Genomic DNA, 15,923 nt, shown 5'->3' on the forward strand with positions numbered 1-15,923 from the left:
AATAATAAACGAGATGTGAATGAAAAGTAACCGAAACGTAGCATATCCGATATATATTAGTTTCATTGAAATGAATAAAACTCGCGAAAGTATTAGATCTCATTAAATAAACAAGATTTTAATAGTGTTAAATAGAATGTAATTAACGTACGTAGCCGCTATACGCCAAATGTCATTAAAAAAAGCGTATATATAAGGAATATTTTTTAATTTTATTCTCTCATCAGGATAATAATAATGAAAGATGGACGCAAATAAATAAATAGATTTATTTTTAGTTGTCGTATGTGTACAGCAGTTGGTTGCCGACATTAATATTGGTTCCGTTATTAACCAGTTCAATTATGTTCTTGTCAACGTCAACATTGAACGCAGAGCCGGCTCCCAACACAACACACTTGGTGACGTAATCCCCTATGACGGGAATCTTTCGTGGTCCGAGGACCGGGTCCTTGTATCGCCAAATTTTAAGCGCATCCATATCTATAAGAAAATATTATTATAATTATTTATTAAAAATAAACGGTAGCTGGCATGGACTTCACCTAAATAGTACAAAAAATATTATAATAATGACTTTACAAACAAAACTTGTCACAAAGTCGCTACTCTGTACATTTTTGTATTGCTACCATTATTATTATAACGAATTATGTTTTATTTAGGGATTGTCTTACCTCGTATCCCCTTGACTTGTTTCGCCAACTTCTCCTTAAGGGAATCAAGTGTTTCCCCCTCCCCTAACTTCAGGCTAACTGTGAACAGACCCGAGCGCTGGTCGGGGTTCAGTAACACGACGTCCGCCGCCGGGGTCACATGTGTGAAGAAGCTGGCGTGAGGTGACCCGGGAGCGCATTCAGTACGAGTCCGTTCTGGAGCGTCCTCATCTACCAATTTAATTTCTATGTACTCTAGCTGTGAATTTGTTAATAAAAATATCGTTATTTATTCACTTAATGCAGCGACAAAAAGAAACTACAAAGACGATTATAGTAATACAGATTCATCCCTTTGAGATCTTTGACAGTGACTCTTTAACATTAGCATTTATTAATTGATTTTAAAAAAATATATCCTTATTTATACACAATATAATCAATAAACATTCCAATTAATAATACAAAAATAATTTAAAGAATTACTATGAAAAGAAAAGGAGAAAATACATGTACTTTGATAAAGGCTTACATCGAGGGTATCTCTTAAATACTGTGCATTATCCTGTAGTACAGCCGCTTCATCAAACGCCAATCCCACGCGGAGAGCTTCAAGGCCAATACGCTCTATGTTCTCTCTGGTCGCCTGAACGAAAGGCATAACCCTCTTCATATACTTTTTCAGATCATTTATTTCTGCTAACTTGCTGGATATTGTTTTGTTATCGGGAAGACCATTTGGCTGTAACAATATTTTTTTATTAAAAATATTACAAATATGTAGTAACCATGGTTATAAGTCAGATACTTACTCCATGCATTTCTTTAAGTGTGCTCAAAATAATATGTTGCCATTTAGGATATTCCTTGGCCACCCATATAACAGCTTTGTTCGGTTTAGGCTCCTGTTTGACGACTTCTCCTTTCTTTGGTTTTTTGACAGCACAATGATTTTTGAGATAAACTCGGAAGGAGTGAGCCGCTTCCATGAGATAGTTGCTCGCTTTCACTGCTATCTCATCCACTTCTCCAGCAACTGGCCATCTTTCATGAAGAATGCTACCTTTCTGTTAGCAGAGAAGAAAATATTTTATGCCAAAATAAAATTATTAAAAAAAAATCAAATATGTAATGTCATATAAGACGAGCAGGATTACAATCATAAATTCATTCAAGTTTCAGCTCAAAATAACTCTAATGTTAAAAAAACATATATATATGACAGTATAACTTACATTACCAAGTAGTTCCCAAACATGTTCAGCGACATGCGGGCATATTGGTGAAATGAGTTTCGCCTGGGTGCTAATGTACTGTGTTATAAGGCTCTCGTGCATGCCTCCCTCGGAACACAACTCCCTATATTTATCTCTGGCAGCCTGAAGCTCAAAGAAACCAGTTTTCAAGGCCTCCTTGAACAGCAGTTTGTTGTAGTTATCATCAGTCTGAATAATTTTTGTGTTCATTTCACTGACAAAAACTTTATCATGGAAATTGTACTCTCCTGAAAACATAGAACATAAATGATTTAAGCATTTTGGAGACATGGTGGAATAAACTATGGTTATTGGATTTCCTTAATATATTTTGTTCCACTACCTCTCAACCTAGGTTTCGATTGTCATAACATAATCAAACTTAACTAAATAGATTCAGTATAAATTATTATTTAATAATACTATCTACCTGTCCTGAAGTTTGATTTAGTGACCATGACCTCCTTCACCCATTCAATAAAAGTGTAAAGTCTTAAAATAGCGGCATCGGCTGTACTTTCAACAAAGTTAGCATCTTCAACGGAGTCTCCGGCGTCAGCTAGAGTCAGTCTCATTCCATCGGCACTGAATTTGTCGATACTCTCAGATAGTGTTAAGAAGTTTCCGTCAGATTTGGACATTTTTGCTGAATTTAACATGAGGTGACCATTTGCTCGGATCCCTTTTGGCCATTTGTCTTCTTCTTTCTCCCACATTGCACAGTGATTGTAAATATAGAACGTCAGATGATTCTGAATGAGATCCTTTCCGGACACTCTGAGGTCTACTGGGTACCTGAAACATTTAACGACCATTAAAATTCCTTACTTATTTGTTTACAAAGCTTGCAGGACAATTAGTGCCAACTTACCAGAATTGGAAAGACTTCTTCATCAGATCTAATTTATTTTTAGATATTTTCGTGTTCTTAGGTATGGGAGCGTCTTTGAAGAAAATATAATCCCAAACTTCAATCGACATCTCTTCGGGTTTAATTTTCAAATCATTTTCGACATTACCCCTAAAGCTGTCGCCTTGCAGATAATGGGATATAGTGTAGTACGCGTTGTATATAGTCGAGTCGGAGAGCGATTCGATGACCCATTGCGTGTCCCACGGCAATTTGGTGCCTAGAAAAAGCTACACATTAATTTTAGAATTCAACGGAATATGTAACTATTTCAACCACGTACCGAGACCGTAGGTACGGGAACAAGCATACTCGTGAAGCCATTTAAGAGTAGCCTGGAAGTTTTTCCTCACTTCATCGTGATACGTGTTCATTGCGGCCAAAGCTTTTTCTGCTTGGCCCTTCCATTCTGCATTACCATAATCCAAATACCATTGATTGCAAAGTGCGACAACGCATTCGTCACCGGATCTGGAAATGATTGTCTTTTCCGGTTCGTAATAGATTACAGCGGAGTTATCATCTATCAGCCTCTGTTGCAATTTTTTCTTCACATCCTGAATTTTCTCGCCTTTGTAATCACCGACCAGTAGCACGCCGTCGTAAAATCCTTTCAGGTACGCCATTTCTTTGGCCTGGGTCAGTTTATCTTTGTCATTTTGACTTTGGATTTTAAGTTTATCATATAGGAACACGGCTGTGAGGTTACCGAATTCAGGTATTTCTAATATGGAGACAGGCTTAAATGGCATGACCATATAGTCTTGGATGCCGTACTTTTCTCTGAACGGGGCTTTCTTTTGTAGGTCAACCAATGCGGCGTAATCATCGGGAGAATCAGACGGCACGCTGGTAACGATTCCCGTTCCTTTATCCTCCTTAATTGTTAACATCGGAAGCGAGTAAATTTTCTGATAGCAAGTAAATGGTGATTTCAAGGCCACACCTAATAGATCGAGCCCTACAATTTCAGCAATGATTTTATATTCGCCATCTTTTTCGGTAAATCCTTGATACGACATGTTCCGAGCTGCTCGTCTTGTACATATGAACACACCGTGTTTGACAGTTTCAAATGCAATATACTTAATTTCAGGATGGACCCAACAGTTTGTCTGGCCATACATGGTCTCAGGCCGGAGTGTTGCCGCTACAAAGCTTAAGGTTTTACCCTGAAATTGTCTAAACAAATTTACACCAATTTTAATAACATCAATTTTAATAAATAAAATAAATCCACAAATGCTCATAGACTAAACAACTGGTACTAAACTTGTCCATCTTGATATATTCGTAGTGAATATTACAATTTCTACTTAATAAAATCTTAAAACTTACTTTAAAACTTCAGGAAAAGGCTCCAAAACTTCCATTTTAATAAGTGTATATTCCTGTGGCCCAGCTCCTTCGCCAGTACTTCTGTCATGGTCCATGCAAGGTTGCTTATCTAGCGGAGAAAATATAGTATAGCGTTTGCCATACATAATCTTATTCCGTTGTTTCAGATGATGAAATTGCCACCTGATGAATGAATCATAGAATGGATTCACATCTGTTGTTATGAATTTTCTACGCCAGTCAACCTATAATGAAAACATTATAATTTTAATATCACAATGTGATGGGGTTTGCTTAACTTTAATTAATATCTGGTTGTTAAAGTAATTAAAACAAAGTTATGTATTCGTTAACTTGCTCGGTATTGTAAATAATAATATTATGTCAAGTAAAATGAAGGTAGATTATAATATTATGTTAGGCTCTGTTATTCAGTCTTGCTTCTTAGCACAATATATATAAGTTTTAATATAGCTTTATATGATACAGTACTGGAGGTTGCAGAAAAAAGATATAATTTCTACTCATATCAATGAAATTCTCGTTTAATCTCAATAAAATTACTCTAACATTGTTTTGGTTTGTTAATTATTTGGAAACTCCTCAAGTTCACTCACATGGATTCCCATCCTTTTTAAGTCAGCTACGGCACGAGGTGGGAAGTACTCCAGCCAGTAACTCTCATTAGCAAACTCCTTAATTTCCTCCTCGGGAACTCCAATGCTCTGCATGATCTGCCACTGATACTTTGCAGCTCCTGTCTTAGCCACGGCTTTGCTTTTTTTGCCCTTACTTTTATCTTTAGGGACTATATCCCCTTGTTCCTTTTCTTCTACAATTTCGTCATCGGGAAAGATTGGTGGGCATCCATATAATGCCATTTCTCTTTTAAGCTTATCAGCGCATGCTTTGATAGGCATTCCGGTGCAGTGGAAACCAAATGGAAAAAGAACCTTCCTCCCTTTTAACCTGTAGTACCTGGTGGCAAACTGATAAACAATGAATAAGCTAGCGTTAATTTAATTTGAAAAGACAATTTTGTAACTTCTCTTAATGATTCATACCTCACATTTTGATAATGAAAATGTGTGTCCGAGGTGTAAACGTCCGTTCATATATGGATAAGGAAAGGTGCACAAAAACTTCTCATAGTCTTTTCCGTCATCCGGCGCTTCCATATCGAAAATTTTTTCTCGATCCCATCGCTCCTGAACTTTCTTTTCAATCTCTTGGAGATATTCAACCTTAAAGGTTCCTTTGCGGTCAAGGGTTGCCTACAATATTAAGAAAAAAATCCATAGATAAATTCATCACGATTTATAAGAAATTGTGTTTAAAATCAAATTGTATAACCTAGGTTTATACCATATTGCATTATATTTTACCATTTAAAGTATTCTGACTTAGATGTCTCGAAGATGAAATACGCAAGGTAGAAAATTAACTATATATTCATTAAAGTTATGAATTAAGCATTAAATCTTTTTTTTCTTTTAAACTCTTGAAAGCGGAAACCTTCGGTTTCAATAAAAATTTTGAAACCTGCAACGTGCAATTAACTTGAATACGTTATGACTTTTGACTGTTGACACTGACATTTGCATGCCAAATTATACAGAAAAATCAACAATCACACACAGAGGGAAAACACTTTCATACTATGAAAGTTCCTATTTTACATAATTCTCTGTGTATGAAATTCATAGGTATATAGTAGTGTACAATGAAACTATTAAAAAAAATCCAACAATTGTCAAACAGCAAGTAATAAAAGCTGGAAACAATTATTATGTCAAGGAATATATTTAGCTTTTTTAAATGATGAAAAAATTATTTAAAGATCATTAATCTACTGACAAACTTAATTCATCTAAACTCATGAAATGTATAGCAGCTGAAAGATTATTGCAAGCATTTTGAAGATAATTTAAGTAAATCTGTATAGGCAATTGTTATTTAATCAATTCTTTGACTGTCGATTGTTTAAACTTTAACACAAAAAGTTACAAAAGGTTGAAAAAAATTAAATACTTTTTTAATTTAGTTCTACTTTAAAATTATTGAATTACCAAAGATTAAAATAAAACAAACAATTATATATTAATATCTAAAAATCTTTATTTTGCAAAAATAATAACAATAACGGTATTTATTATCTACTATAACTTGAAAGAATTCAATCAGTATGACAGTTTCATTTCATTTAATACTCATGCACGGGTAAAATTCAATATACAAAAATTCAAACAAAAAAATTTACGGAATCAGAATATTTTAAAATAAACAATCACTTACAGTACTGGAAAGATTTGTCATGAGTCCATGTCATTTGTCCTTAATCGGAGCGACCATTAAATTTCGTTTCTAGTCCAACTTCAGCTTTTAGTCTAGGTGAATTGTAAAAATATCAAATTCATTGGCATTATATTTTCTGAAAGAACATAAAAAGAACAGTTTTTCATCTTAATAGAATAAATACTTTTTATTAGAATTAAATACAGTTCATATAGTGGTTATTGGTATTTAAGTTTTTTACTTTTTAAATAAATCTATCGCTATTGTTATTAATTTTTTTTTAGTTTGGTTAATCAATATTAGTTTGAAGTTTATTTTACAGCTTAAAAAATACAAATTTTTATAAAGTCTCTATACAAAGGATAAAAACTTGTTTTTTTTTTGTTATGTATTAGAAGCAATGTATTTTTGCCAATGGCCAACAGTTAAATATGTGACACAAAATTGGCGGCATTTGTTGCGTTGTCTGTCATTGTCATTTTACCGGAAACTTCGCTTATGACCCCCTTTGGAAGACGCGCTAAGACGCGAGTGCCGGCTTAACAATTTGTTGTAATTTTTAAAATTCTGTGATTATTTGTATAATTTGTCTTCAAAATGGCGCCACGTACAGCTAAGGCTAAGGTAAGCTTTAAATTATTTAACACAATACACGCAAAAGTCAACAGAATAAACTGGTTTGCATTGTTATCGACTCTCTATATTGCACTTCAATATCTATTCGTCATTTTGATAGTTGTTTAATGGCTAATTTTGATTCTATATGTATATTAAAAAGTATAATATTTTTTTATGCGATTTATTAATGTTTTATGGCGCTAATAAATTTTTGATTATTTTAAATTGCGCTAATATTGTTATCACCGCGTGCTTTAAGCGTTGAATGCATATTCTTACAGTCCGTTGAAAATTAAAATTATGCATAGTGTACTCGATTCGAATTAAACATCGATAGTTTCCCCATCACAAGATCTTATTTAATTTACCCCTTAGAATAAAATACATTGACGATAGTTTATAATCTTTTTAACTCTAATGGCGCAATTTTAAAATTTGTAGTTCTGAAATTTTCTAACATTTAAAATTTCGATAATTTCTGCTTATAAGTGTGAAGAACATCTCTTGAAACACTATAAGAACTGACTATTTATGAAATAATTGCGAATTTTTATTTTATTTATTAAATAGTTTATACAGGAATTTAATCCCTTTCCAGAAAAATGCTGATGTTAAAGTTTCTGAGGGTGAAGTTCCAAAAAAAGGTAGAGGGAAAGCTAAAAATGTGACAGAACAAGAACAAGTTGTCCCTGAAGTTGTTATTGATAAAAATCCCTCAGTAGAAAAAAAAACAAAAAGGGGTAAAAATGCAGTTGTTGAAAACAATGATGAGGCACAAATTATAGTCAAAGATGCACCACCAGCTAAAAAGGGAAGGAAGAAGGCTGTTGAGGAACCCATTCCTGAATCAAACTCTCTAAATGGAGATAACTCGGATGAAAACGAGCCAGCAGTTCAATCGGATGATAACGAACAGAATGAAGAACATTCTGAATCAAATGATAATGCTGAAGACACTCAAGCCAGTGCAGGCAAAGGTAGGAAAAAAGTTAACAAGAAAGAACCTATAGAAAAAGAGGTTAAACCTAAAGAAACTGGCAGAGGAAAGAAAAATGTGAAGCAAGAAAATATTACAGCAAAGAAAGATGCAGAAGAAAAACCTAAAGCTAGAGGGAGAGGACGTAAAGTACAGCCCAAGGCAGAAGACGTTCAAGATAATGATGAAGTAGAAGTTAAACCTAAAGGTAGAAAGAAGGCTCAACCAAAAGTAGTTGAAAAAGTACAGAAAGCTGATGATGAAGATGATGAACAAGAAGAAATACCAGATGAAGAAGCTGAAGAAGAGAAGCCAGTTGAAGAAGTAAAGAAGAAAGGTCGGAAGAATGCTGACAAAAAGACAACACCGAAAGAAGACTCCGAACAAAAAGATGATGAAGTTAAAGAACAAATGCCAGTCAGCAAAAGTCGGAAGGGTGCTAAGAAAGATGAAAAAGCAAAAGGTATGCCATTATCTATAAGAAAAATTTAAAAACTAACTTATATTTATCAATTACACAGCAACTTAATATTTTAGGAGACACAAAAGACGATGATAAAGATGATGTAGCAGAATCCAAACCGGTTAAAGGGAAACGTGGTCAAAAGAAAGCTGAAGCCAGCGAGCTACAAGATACGGGGGAACCGATAAACAAACGTCGCCGTAAAGATGACAAGGGTAACTAATAGTTGTTTATTAATATGGGGTTTTCCAATAGGGACGCTTGAACTTTGACAGCTGATTGCGGCCATGTTGTTTGAGTGACAGCTGTCAAATGCAGTGTGTTATATTCATTCCGTCCTCCCAAACCACCATGGCAGGTTACAGTGTCGAGCAGCACGTGCAAATCATAAAATTGTTTTATGAAAATGGGTCTTCAGTTCGAGCAACGTTCCGCGCACTTCGCCCGTTTTACGGTCGCGATAATCGTCCTGCCGAGTCGACTATCCGTCGATTGGTGGACAAATTCGAGTCAACCGGGTCAGTTAACAATCAGCCGGTTCCCGTGCGTCAACGTAACGCGAGATCTGCCGAGAATATCGCCGCTGTGCTCGACAGTGTCCTCGAAAACCCGACGCAGTCAATTCCGCGTCGCGCACAGGAACTCGGCCTTTCGCAGACGACAATTTGGCGAATTTTGCGTTGTGACTTGAGCCTGCACCCCCTATAGTTGTTTATTAATACATTGACATTGTTTGGTATTATTATGATTAGGTGTGTTTCTTTAATATTATGAATAAAAGGTTTACAAAATTATGCCGTTTAGTTATTTATGTTGAAACCTCTTCAATTGGCCATTATATATTTTTAATCTGTCTACTTCATTCAAGCCACTACTTACAGCTAGATCATATTAATGTAGATTATACAGCGATTTACACAATATTACATTTTTTTAATCTGTTTTCATATTAATAAGGTTTCTTATGCTAGATTTTGTTTTCAATGGGACTGTACTAATAAAAATATTTTATTATAATTTTCTCTATATTTATTGGACGTATTCGGTTGTGATATGGTTTTACTGCATGTTATACTTAACATAATTAGTTGTTAATACATTTTGCATTTCCTTAAACCCGTCACTGCATGAGGCTGTATATGATCTCTTGAGAATAATATAATTGAATTGTTCCTACATTATGCATCTATTGTTGAGAAGTCTGCTTTAACTGTGTAAGTAATATTACTGAAGGTTATTTTATTGTTATGGTGGAGTATGTTATAACCAAATCTAACGTTTCAATGTATGTTATGTTTCTATATGTGGATGGTCGTGTAAAGTAAATGTGACGTTGTTTTCAGCCACCGAGGACAATAAAAAGAAAACTAAAGCCGCAACGGACTATGAATCTATTGATTTCTCTAACAAATCACAGACGTCTCAGGGTAAAGAGTGGAATTTTAAAATAGCCAATTGGAACGTGGACGGCATTAGGGCTTGGATGGGAAAAGGCGGATTGGACTACCTTAAATACGAAAAACCGGATATATTGTGTCTACAGGAAACGAAATGCGCTCTAGATAAATTGCCGTACGAAGTGAAAAATATACCCGGATATCACGCGTACTGGCTGTCTAGTGATAAAGATGGCTACGCCGGCGTAGGAATTTACACTACAAAGTTAGCTATGAATGTACAATACGGTTTACAAAACGAGGAATTGGATTCCGAAGGTCGGATAATAACGGCTGAGTACGAACAATTCTACTTAATATGCACGTACGTACCTAACGCGGGACGAAAATTAGTTTCACTACCCAAGAGATTAAAGTGGAACGACGAGTTCAGGGAACACGTTAAGGCGCTGGACGAAAAGAAACCTGTCATTATATGCGGTGACATGAACGTGGCTCACAACGAAATAGGTACGGCTGTTCACGTATTAAGTGACACTGAGAGTATTAATAATACGCCATTTTTGTGTGCAATTAAATATTGTTATCAATAGACAACACGTATTAAGGCGCCTAAGCCTTGACCTTGAATTTTAATTTTTTTTTTGACTATGAATATTTCAACAGATCTAACGAATCCAAAAACGAATAAGAAGAACGCCGGCTTCACGGAGGAGGAACGAGCTGGTATGACGGAGCTGCTCGGGGACGGATTCGTAGACACGTTCAGACATTTTCATCCTGAGAAAGTCGCTTATACGTTCTGGAGTTACATGGCCAATAGTAGAGCTAAGAACGTCGGATGGTAAGCTAACTTCGTATACAATGAAACTAATGGTTAGTAGTAGTAATAGTGACCGGAACACCGCAGTGTGTACAAAAACAGAATAACGCGCAGCACAACGGGAATATTAGTTTTATTTGAATTAATAGTATTCGTATTCTCTGTAAGACTCTTTATAGTCATTGTTTATACTCATTTCGTTCCGTTCCAGGCGTTTGGACTACTTCATCGTGTCAGAGAGACTTTTACCGTCTATATGCGACAGTTCGATCCGCGGCGAGGTGTATGGGAGTGACCACTGTCCTATAGCACTCTACCTACACTTAACGAGCGCCGACAAACCCAAGGAATAGACGGAACCCAACTGGCGTGGATGCATCAAGCGGGACGTCCTTGCAAACTGTAAAATATACGAATCTTGAAATTGTACTAATTTTCATATAAATAATAAATTATATATTTTTTTGTGACGTCTACGATCAACGAAGGACTACATGTGTTTATGTAACAGTTTATGTGTGTGCAGCACGAGGATGTGATCGGATGACTCGTGTCTGATAATTCATATTCCGAAGTATTATTTGATTACTGTGACTCTGAATATTTCGTCACGAGACTATTTTGTAACCATGACCCGGAAATAAAGATATATGTACATTACACACAACTTTATTATGGCCACCCTAACGGTGTTTGTTGGAATTGTAACGAATAATAATATTATGGGTAAACGTGAGTTAATGGTATCAATAAATAAAAGTTTTTATTTTCTCGTCGTAAAATTCAATTACAAATATTTTGATGAATGTTTAAACTATCGACAAATTGGATGATTACTTCTGTGTACCAAAAATATCGAAATAGAGAAAATAATTAACTCAAAACATAATAAACGCTTGATAAGACACCGTTATCATAATAGCTGACATCGTTAGCAACACTAGACAAATATGTTTTTTGTGATAATTTAAAGCTTTGCCTTAAAAGAATTAAAAAATAAACGAAAACAACTTATAATAAACATTTGTCAAAGGATTACGTTACAGTGCTTGAAAAAGGCAACAAAAAGGTTTTACTTCTGAAATAGACAATATAATATATATTAGTTTTAAGAACATCATCATTTTCTGGCACGGGAGACTAGTCTACTGTCCAATTTTATAACTAAAGACCTACATTAAATAGTTCCAATATAAACCCACACTAAAAAAAAGTAGGTATTAGCAACAGGTGCGCACACGTGTTATGGTTTACTTTTTACGTTTAGGCAAAATAGCCAAATATTTTTGTTTTAAAAGGCAATATTTGTGCAAATTTTAACTACAGAGTGGTGGCAGAGCCTAGGAGCTTTCTTTCCTGGATTTGTAAAAATTCGTACTGGACTCGATTCATTAGTCTTGAAAAACGTATAGATTAATTTATATCAGACTAGGAGGCTGTTTTGCTTCCAAAAAAAGCCCACTTAAAACTTGGTCGTCAGAACTCGGAGTAAAAGCTTCTATATCGAGTATCGTTTTTTGACTTATTCAACTATACATAAAAACGTACCTAGGAAAAAGGCCTCAACTATATTGGGACAGAAAAACTTTCACAAATTTTTTTACTCTTTTTCAAATACATATATGGTAGTAATGCTATGAAAAGATTTTTTTTTATCCAGTGACATCTTCATATATATATTTCTACTGTAGGTACGTGTGTATATCACTGAACTTCCTCCAAAAGAGCTGGACTGATTTGAATGAATTTTTCGTAAGCATTTGGGTGGCGCCCCACATGCTTTAGATTTACAAATCAGACTGGCTGTCTGTATCTAGGTTATTGAAAATGAAGAGGCTGCAACGTAACCTACGTATACAATAAGTATTGTTTTATCTCACTATATACATTTCTCATTGGGCACAACTCTGATGTTCACACGGACGGATTCGTGGTCACAAACTATTCCTTTATATATATTCGGCCGTTATAAGGGAAGTTTTTTTAAATTTTATTGCAGTCTCTTATCATAGAAAAGCGACAATCTGTCCTTACTTTTCTTACCGGAGATTAGTATAGACTTCAAATTTAATTGTGATAAAAGTATGAGATTTACGTCATGGAAGATATTTGTTGCCCTTGTTCTGATAGCCTCAGGAAGGGATTTGTTGATTTTGTCAATTGGTTTTGATTTTTTAAAAATCTTAAGCCATTTCGAAGTGTGTTTTGTCATCGACAGAACAGTGAATATTCTAAGAAACAGTTTGGGAATGCATCGATTGTAAAAGAGTATTGATTCTGTCATCACCCTTTTTGTCCTGAGGGAAGGATGTCTTTAATACTAAGACTAACGAGATTTAAAATAATCTACTGCCTGAATCTTAGGTTCACAAACCATCGATATTGGGTAACTTAAAAGACAACTAGGTGCCTATATATGGGTTTTCCAATAGGGACGCTTGAACTTTGACAGCTGATTGCGGCCATGTTGTTTGAGTGACAGCTGTCAAATGCAGTGTGTATTTCATTCCGTCCTCCCAAACCACCATGGCAGGTTACAGTGTCGAGCAGCACGTGCAAATCATAAAATTGTTTTATGAAAATGGGTCTTCAGTTCGAGCAACGTTCCGCGCACTTCGCCCGTTTTACGGTCGCGATGATCGTCCTGCCGAGTCGACTATCCGTCGATTGGTGGACACAATTCGAGTCAACCGGGTCAGTTAACAATCAGCCGGTTCCCGTGCGTCAACGTAACGCGAGATCTGCCGAGAATATCGCCGCTGTGCGCGAACAGTGTCCTCGAAAACCCGCGGCAGTCAATTCCGCGTCGCGCACAGGAACTCGGCCTTTCGCAGACGACAACTTGGCGAATTTTGCGTTGTGATTGAGCCTGCACCCGTACAAGATCCAGCTGACCCAAGAGCTCAAGGTTAATGACCATAAACAGCGCCGGTGTTCGTTGACGCATAGAGCAGTTGGAAGTTGACGCCGATTTTGGCAAAAAAATCATCTCAGCGACGAGCGCATTTTTGGATGAATGGCTATGTCAACAAGCAAAATTGCCGTATTTGGGACGAGACCAATCCACACGAGGTTCACCAAGTGGCAATGCACCGCAGAAAGTGACTGTTTGGTGCGGATTTGGGCCGGAGGCGTGATTGGTCCGTATTTTTTCGAAAACGATAATGGTGTGGCCGTCACCGTCAATGGTGAGCGATACCGGTCGATGATAACCAACTTCTTTTGGCCTGAAATCGAGAATATGGATCTGGACAAATGTGGTTTCAACAGGACGGCGCTACGTGCCACACAGCACACGCTACGATGGAAGTTCTGCACGAGCAATTTCTGGACATGGTCATCTCGCGCGGAGGCGACGTGAACTGGCCACCGAGATCGTGCGATTTGACCCCGCTGGACTTTTTCTTGTGGGGTTTTCTTAAGTCGCAGGTCTATGCCAACAAGCCGCAAACCACCGATGCCCTCAAAGTCAACATACGCCACGCCATCGATCAAATACAGCCCGATTTGTGCGCCAGAGTCATCGAAAATTGGACCTTTCGTATGCGCGCCACCAACCGAAGCCGTGGCGGTCATTTGAATGATGTCATATTCCTACATAATGGGGTCGATAGACCTTCCAAATAAAAAAAAAAATTCGCAAATATCTTTCCTACATGTATTTTTTTTTGCATTTCAAAGATCAAGCGCCCTTAATGGAAAACCTATATCTTGTACCAGCCAGGGCCCGATCTAGCTATTTAGCCCTTCCGGGCAAAGATATTATTTGCTGCCCTAACATTCATCAAAACATACAAGTACCTATACGAAAGTTGATAAGTGTTTTTATGTTAGTACCTAAGTATACTCGCACAACCTATGTATACCTTTTAAAGATTCCTCACAGAAAGTACTGAATGGACTGTACTAAAGTACAGAATGAATAATTTTATTTATATATTTATTTATCTTTCAACTTGATCGTCATCATCAACCTATTGCAGCTCACTTCTGCGTAGAGCTCTTTCCCTCTGTCTCATGGTAATCATGCCTATTTATGATGTCCTCAACATCCTATACCTAACTAAAGGAATTACTATTTGTCATCAAAATCGTTTCAGAAGTTAAGACCAAGCGATTTAATTGTTTATTATGTTCAAGCTGTTTAAATATATTTAAGTTAAGGGTCCGCATAAAAAGACACAACAACATTTATTTACAAATTTTATTCAGATAAAAAAAAATTAAGTGTGTTACTACAGTACTACAGTACTAATCAGTAATTTATTGAAATAAAGAAATTGCGAAAATTTTGTAATTTTGTTCGTTGTTTTTGTTCTGTAAAATCTTGAATAATATTAAATGAATTAATATTGCCCGTAAAACTTATGTTCTTTTGAAATCATGGCTAATCCGCATAATCTTGCTTGTGTCATGGTGGATCGGAGGTAGTTCTTAATTATTTTTAATTTGGAAAAACTTCTTTCACCACTAGCAACTGTTACTGGTAAAGTTAAAAGGATCCTGAGCGCAATACATACTGATATTTGGACTAAATGTTAAACCTGTTGCAAACTTCAAAATCTCTTGAGGATATAAATTATTGTCTTAAAACATACAAAGGACTGATAACTCCTCACAAAGTACTAATGCATTTATATCGCTTGAGTTCTCATGAGTTAAATAGCCTCCAGCTGTTCGTACAATGTTTTAACAATTCATCTTTCTGGCGTTCTCTCAAGGCACAGATGTTATATAAAAAAGCAAAGTGTTTACTGTGCTCAGAAATCTGGGAAATCTTATTTCTAATGAGTTTATTGCTGTATTCATTATATGGAAACAGACTTCATTCTATATTTTTGACGGGACTCAATTATTGGTTCGTCAACACACTCATAAGAAAATTGTTTCTTCTCGGATCGTGCACGAGGTCTAAGATCATTTTTAAAGTCTTACACCTCGCAATCAATTTCAGAAGCTAAGACTTTGGCGTAAAATACTCATCTGAACGTGAGTTTTCAAAGAAATGTTTTGTATTTTTAAGTAATTTAATAACGGAAACTAAATCAAATTCTTTATTTCGCATTAACTTGCTAACAGGATTTATACGATTCAAAGGTTCGTACCGAACTATAATAGGACATAAAAATTTAAACTGTTCAATTTGGTTCAATAAACTCGGAATTTCGTTTCGTGTGGAAGTATCAATATC

General features: G+C 35.9%; 2 protein-coding genes across 2 annotated transcripts; one reads left to right on the forward strand and one right to left on the reverse strand.

The window, feature by feature from the left end:
- Positions 1-251: 251 nt before the first annotated feature.
- LOC116766192 (leucine--tRNA ligase, cytoplasmic) lies at positions 252-5,730 on the reverse strand. Its single transcript, XM_032655945.2, has 12 exons — positions 5,546-5,730; positions 5,225-5,434; positions 4,778-5,149; positions 4,161-4,405; positions 3,106-4,004; positions 2,784-3,042; positions 2,343-2,707; positions 1,892-2,160; positions 1,469-1,723; positions 1,189-1,398; positions 678-915; positions 252-483 (listed from the first exon to the last, which is right to left on the reverse strand). The coding sequence occupies exons 1-12, from the start codon at positions 5,546-5,548 to the stop codon at positions 275-277; spliced, it is 3,534 nt and encodes a 1,177-aa protein (XP_032511836.2). The 5' UTR covers positions 5,549-5,730; the 3' UTR covers positions 252-274.
- A 1,189-nt stretch (positions 5,731-6,919) lies between these two features.
- On the forward strand, positions 6,920-11,399 carry LOC116766245 (recombination repair protein 1). The gene is made up of 6 exons (XM_032656038.2): positions 6,920-7,079; positions 7,672-8,512; positions 8,587-8,727; positions 9,856-10,419; positions 10,576-10,753; positions 10,944-11,399. The coding sequence occupies exons 1-6, from the start codon at positions 7,053-7,055 to the stop codon at positions 11,083-11,085; spliced, it is 1,893 nt and encodes a 630-aa protein (XP_032511929.2). The 5' UTR covers positions 6,920-7,052; the 3' UTR covers positions 11,086-11,399.
- The last annotated feature ends 4,524 nt before the right edge of the window (positions 11,400-15,923 follow it).

This window comes from Danaus plexippus, chromosome 15 (genome assembly GCF_018135715.1).
Source record: "Danaus plexippus chromosome 15, MEX_DaPlex, whole genome shotgun sequence".
Lineage (NCBI taxonomy): Eukaryota > Metazoa > Arthropoda > Insecta > Lepidoptera > Nymphalidae > Danaus > Danaus plexippus.

What these genes read in the sequence shown, in the direction of transcription:
- LOC116766245 (XM_032656038.2), top strand. Translation starts at nt 7,053, where the DNA reads ATGGCGCCACGTACAGCTAAGGCTAAG. An exon ending in CACGTACAGCTAAGGCTAAG is followed by an intron (nt 7,080 to 7,671) that starts GTAAGCTTTAAA and finishes ATCCCTTTCCAG; the next exon opens with AAAAATGCTGATGTTAAAGT. An exon ending in GAAAGATGAAAAAGCAAAAG is followed by an intron (nt 8,513 to 8,586) that starts GTATGCCATTAT and finishes TTAATATTTTAG; the next exon opens with GAGACACAAAAGACGATGAT.
- LOC116766192 (XM_032655945.2), bottom strand. An exon ending in CCTTTTCCTGAAGTTTTAAA is followed by an intron (nt 4,005 to 4,160) that starts GTAAGTTTTAAG and finishes AAATTTGTTTAG; the next exon opens with ACAATTTCAGGGTAAAACCT. An exon ending in ACAAGTCAAGGGGATACGAG is followed by an intron (nt 484 to 677) that starts GTAAGACAATCC and finishes ATTTTCTTATAG; the next exon opens with ATATGGATGCGCTTAAAATT.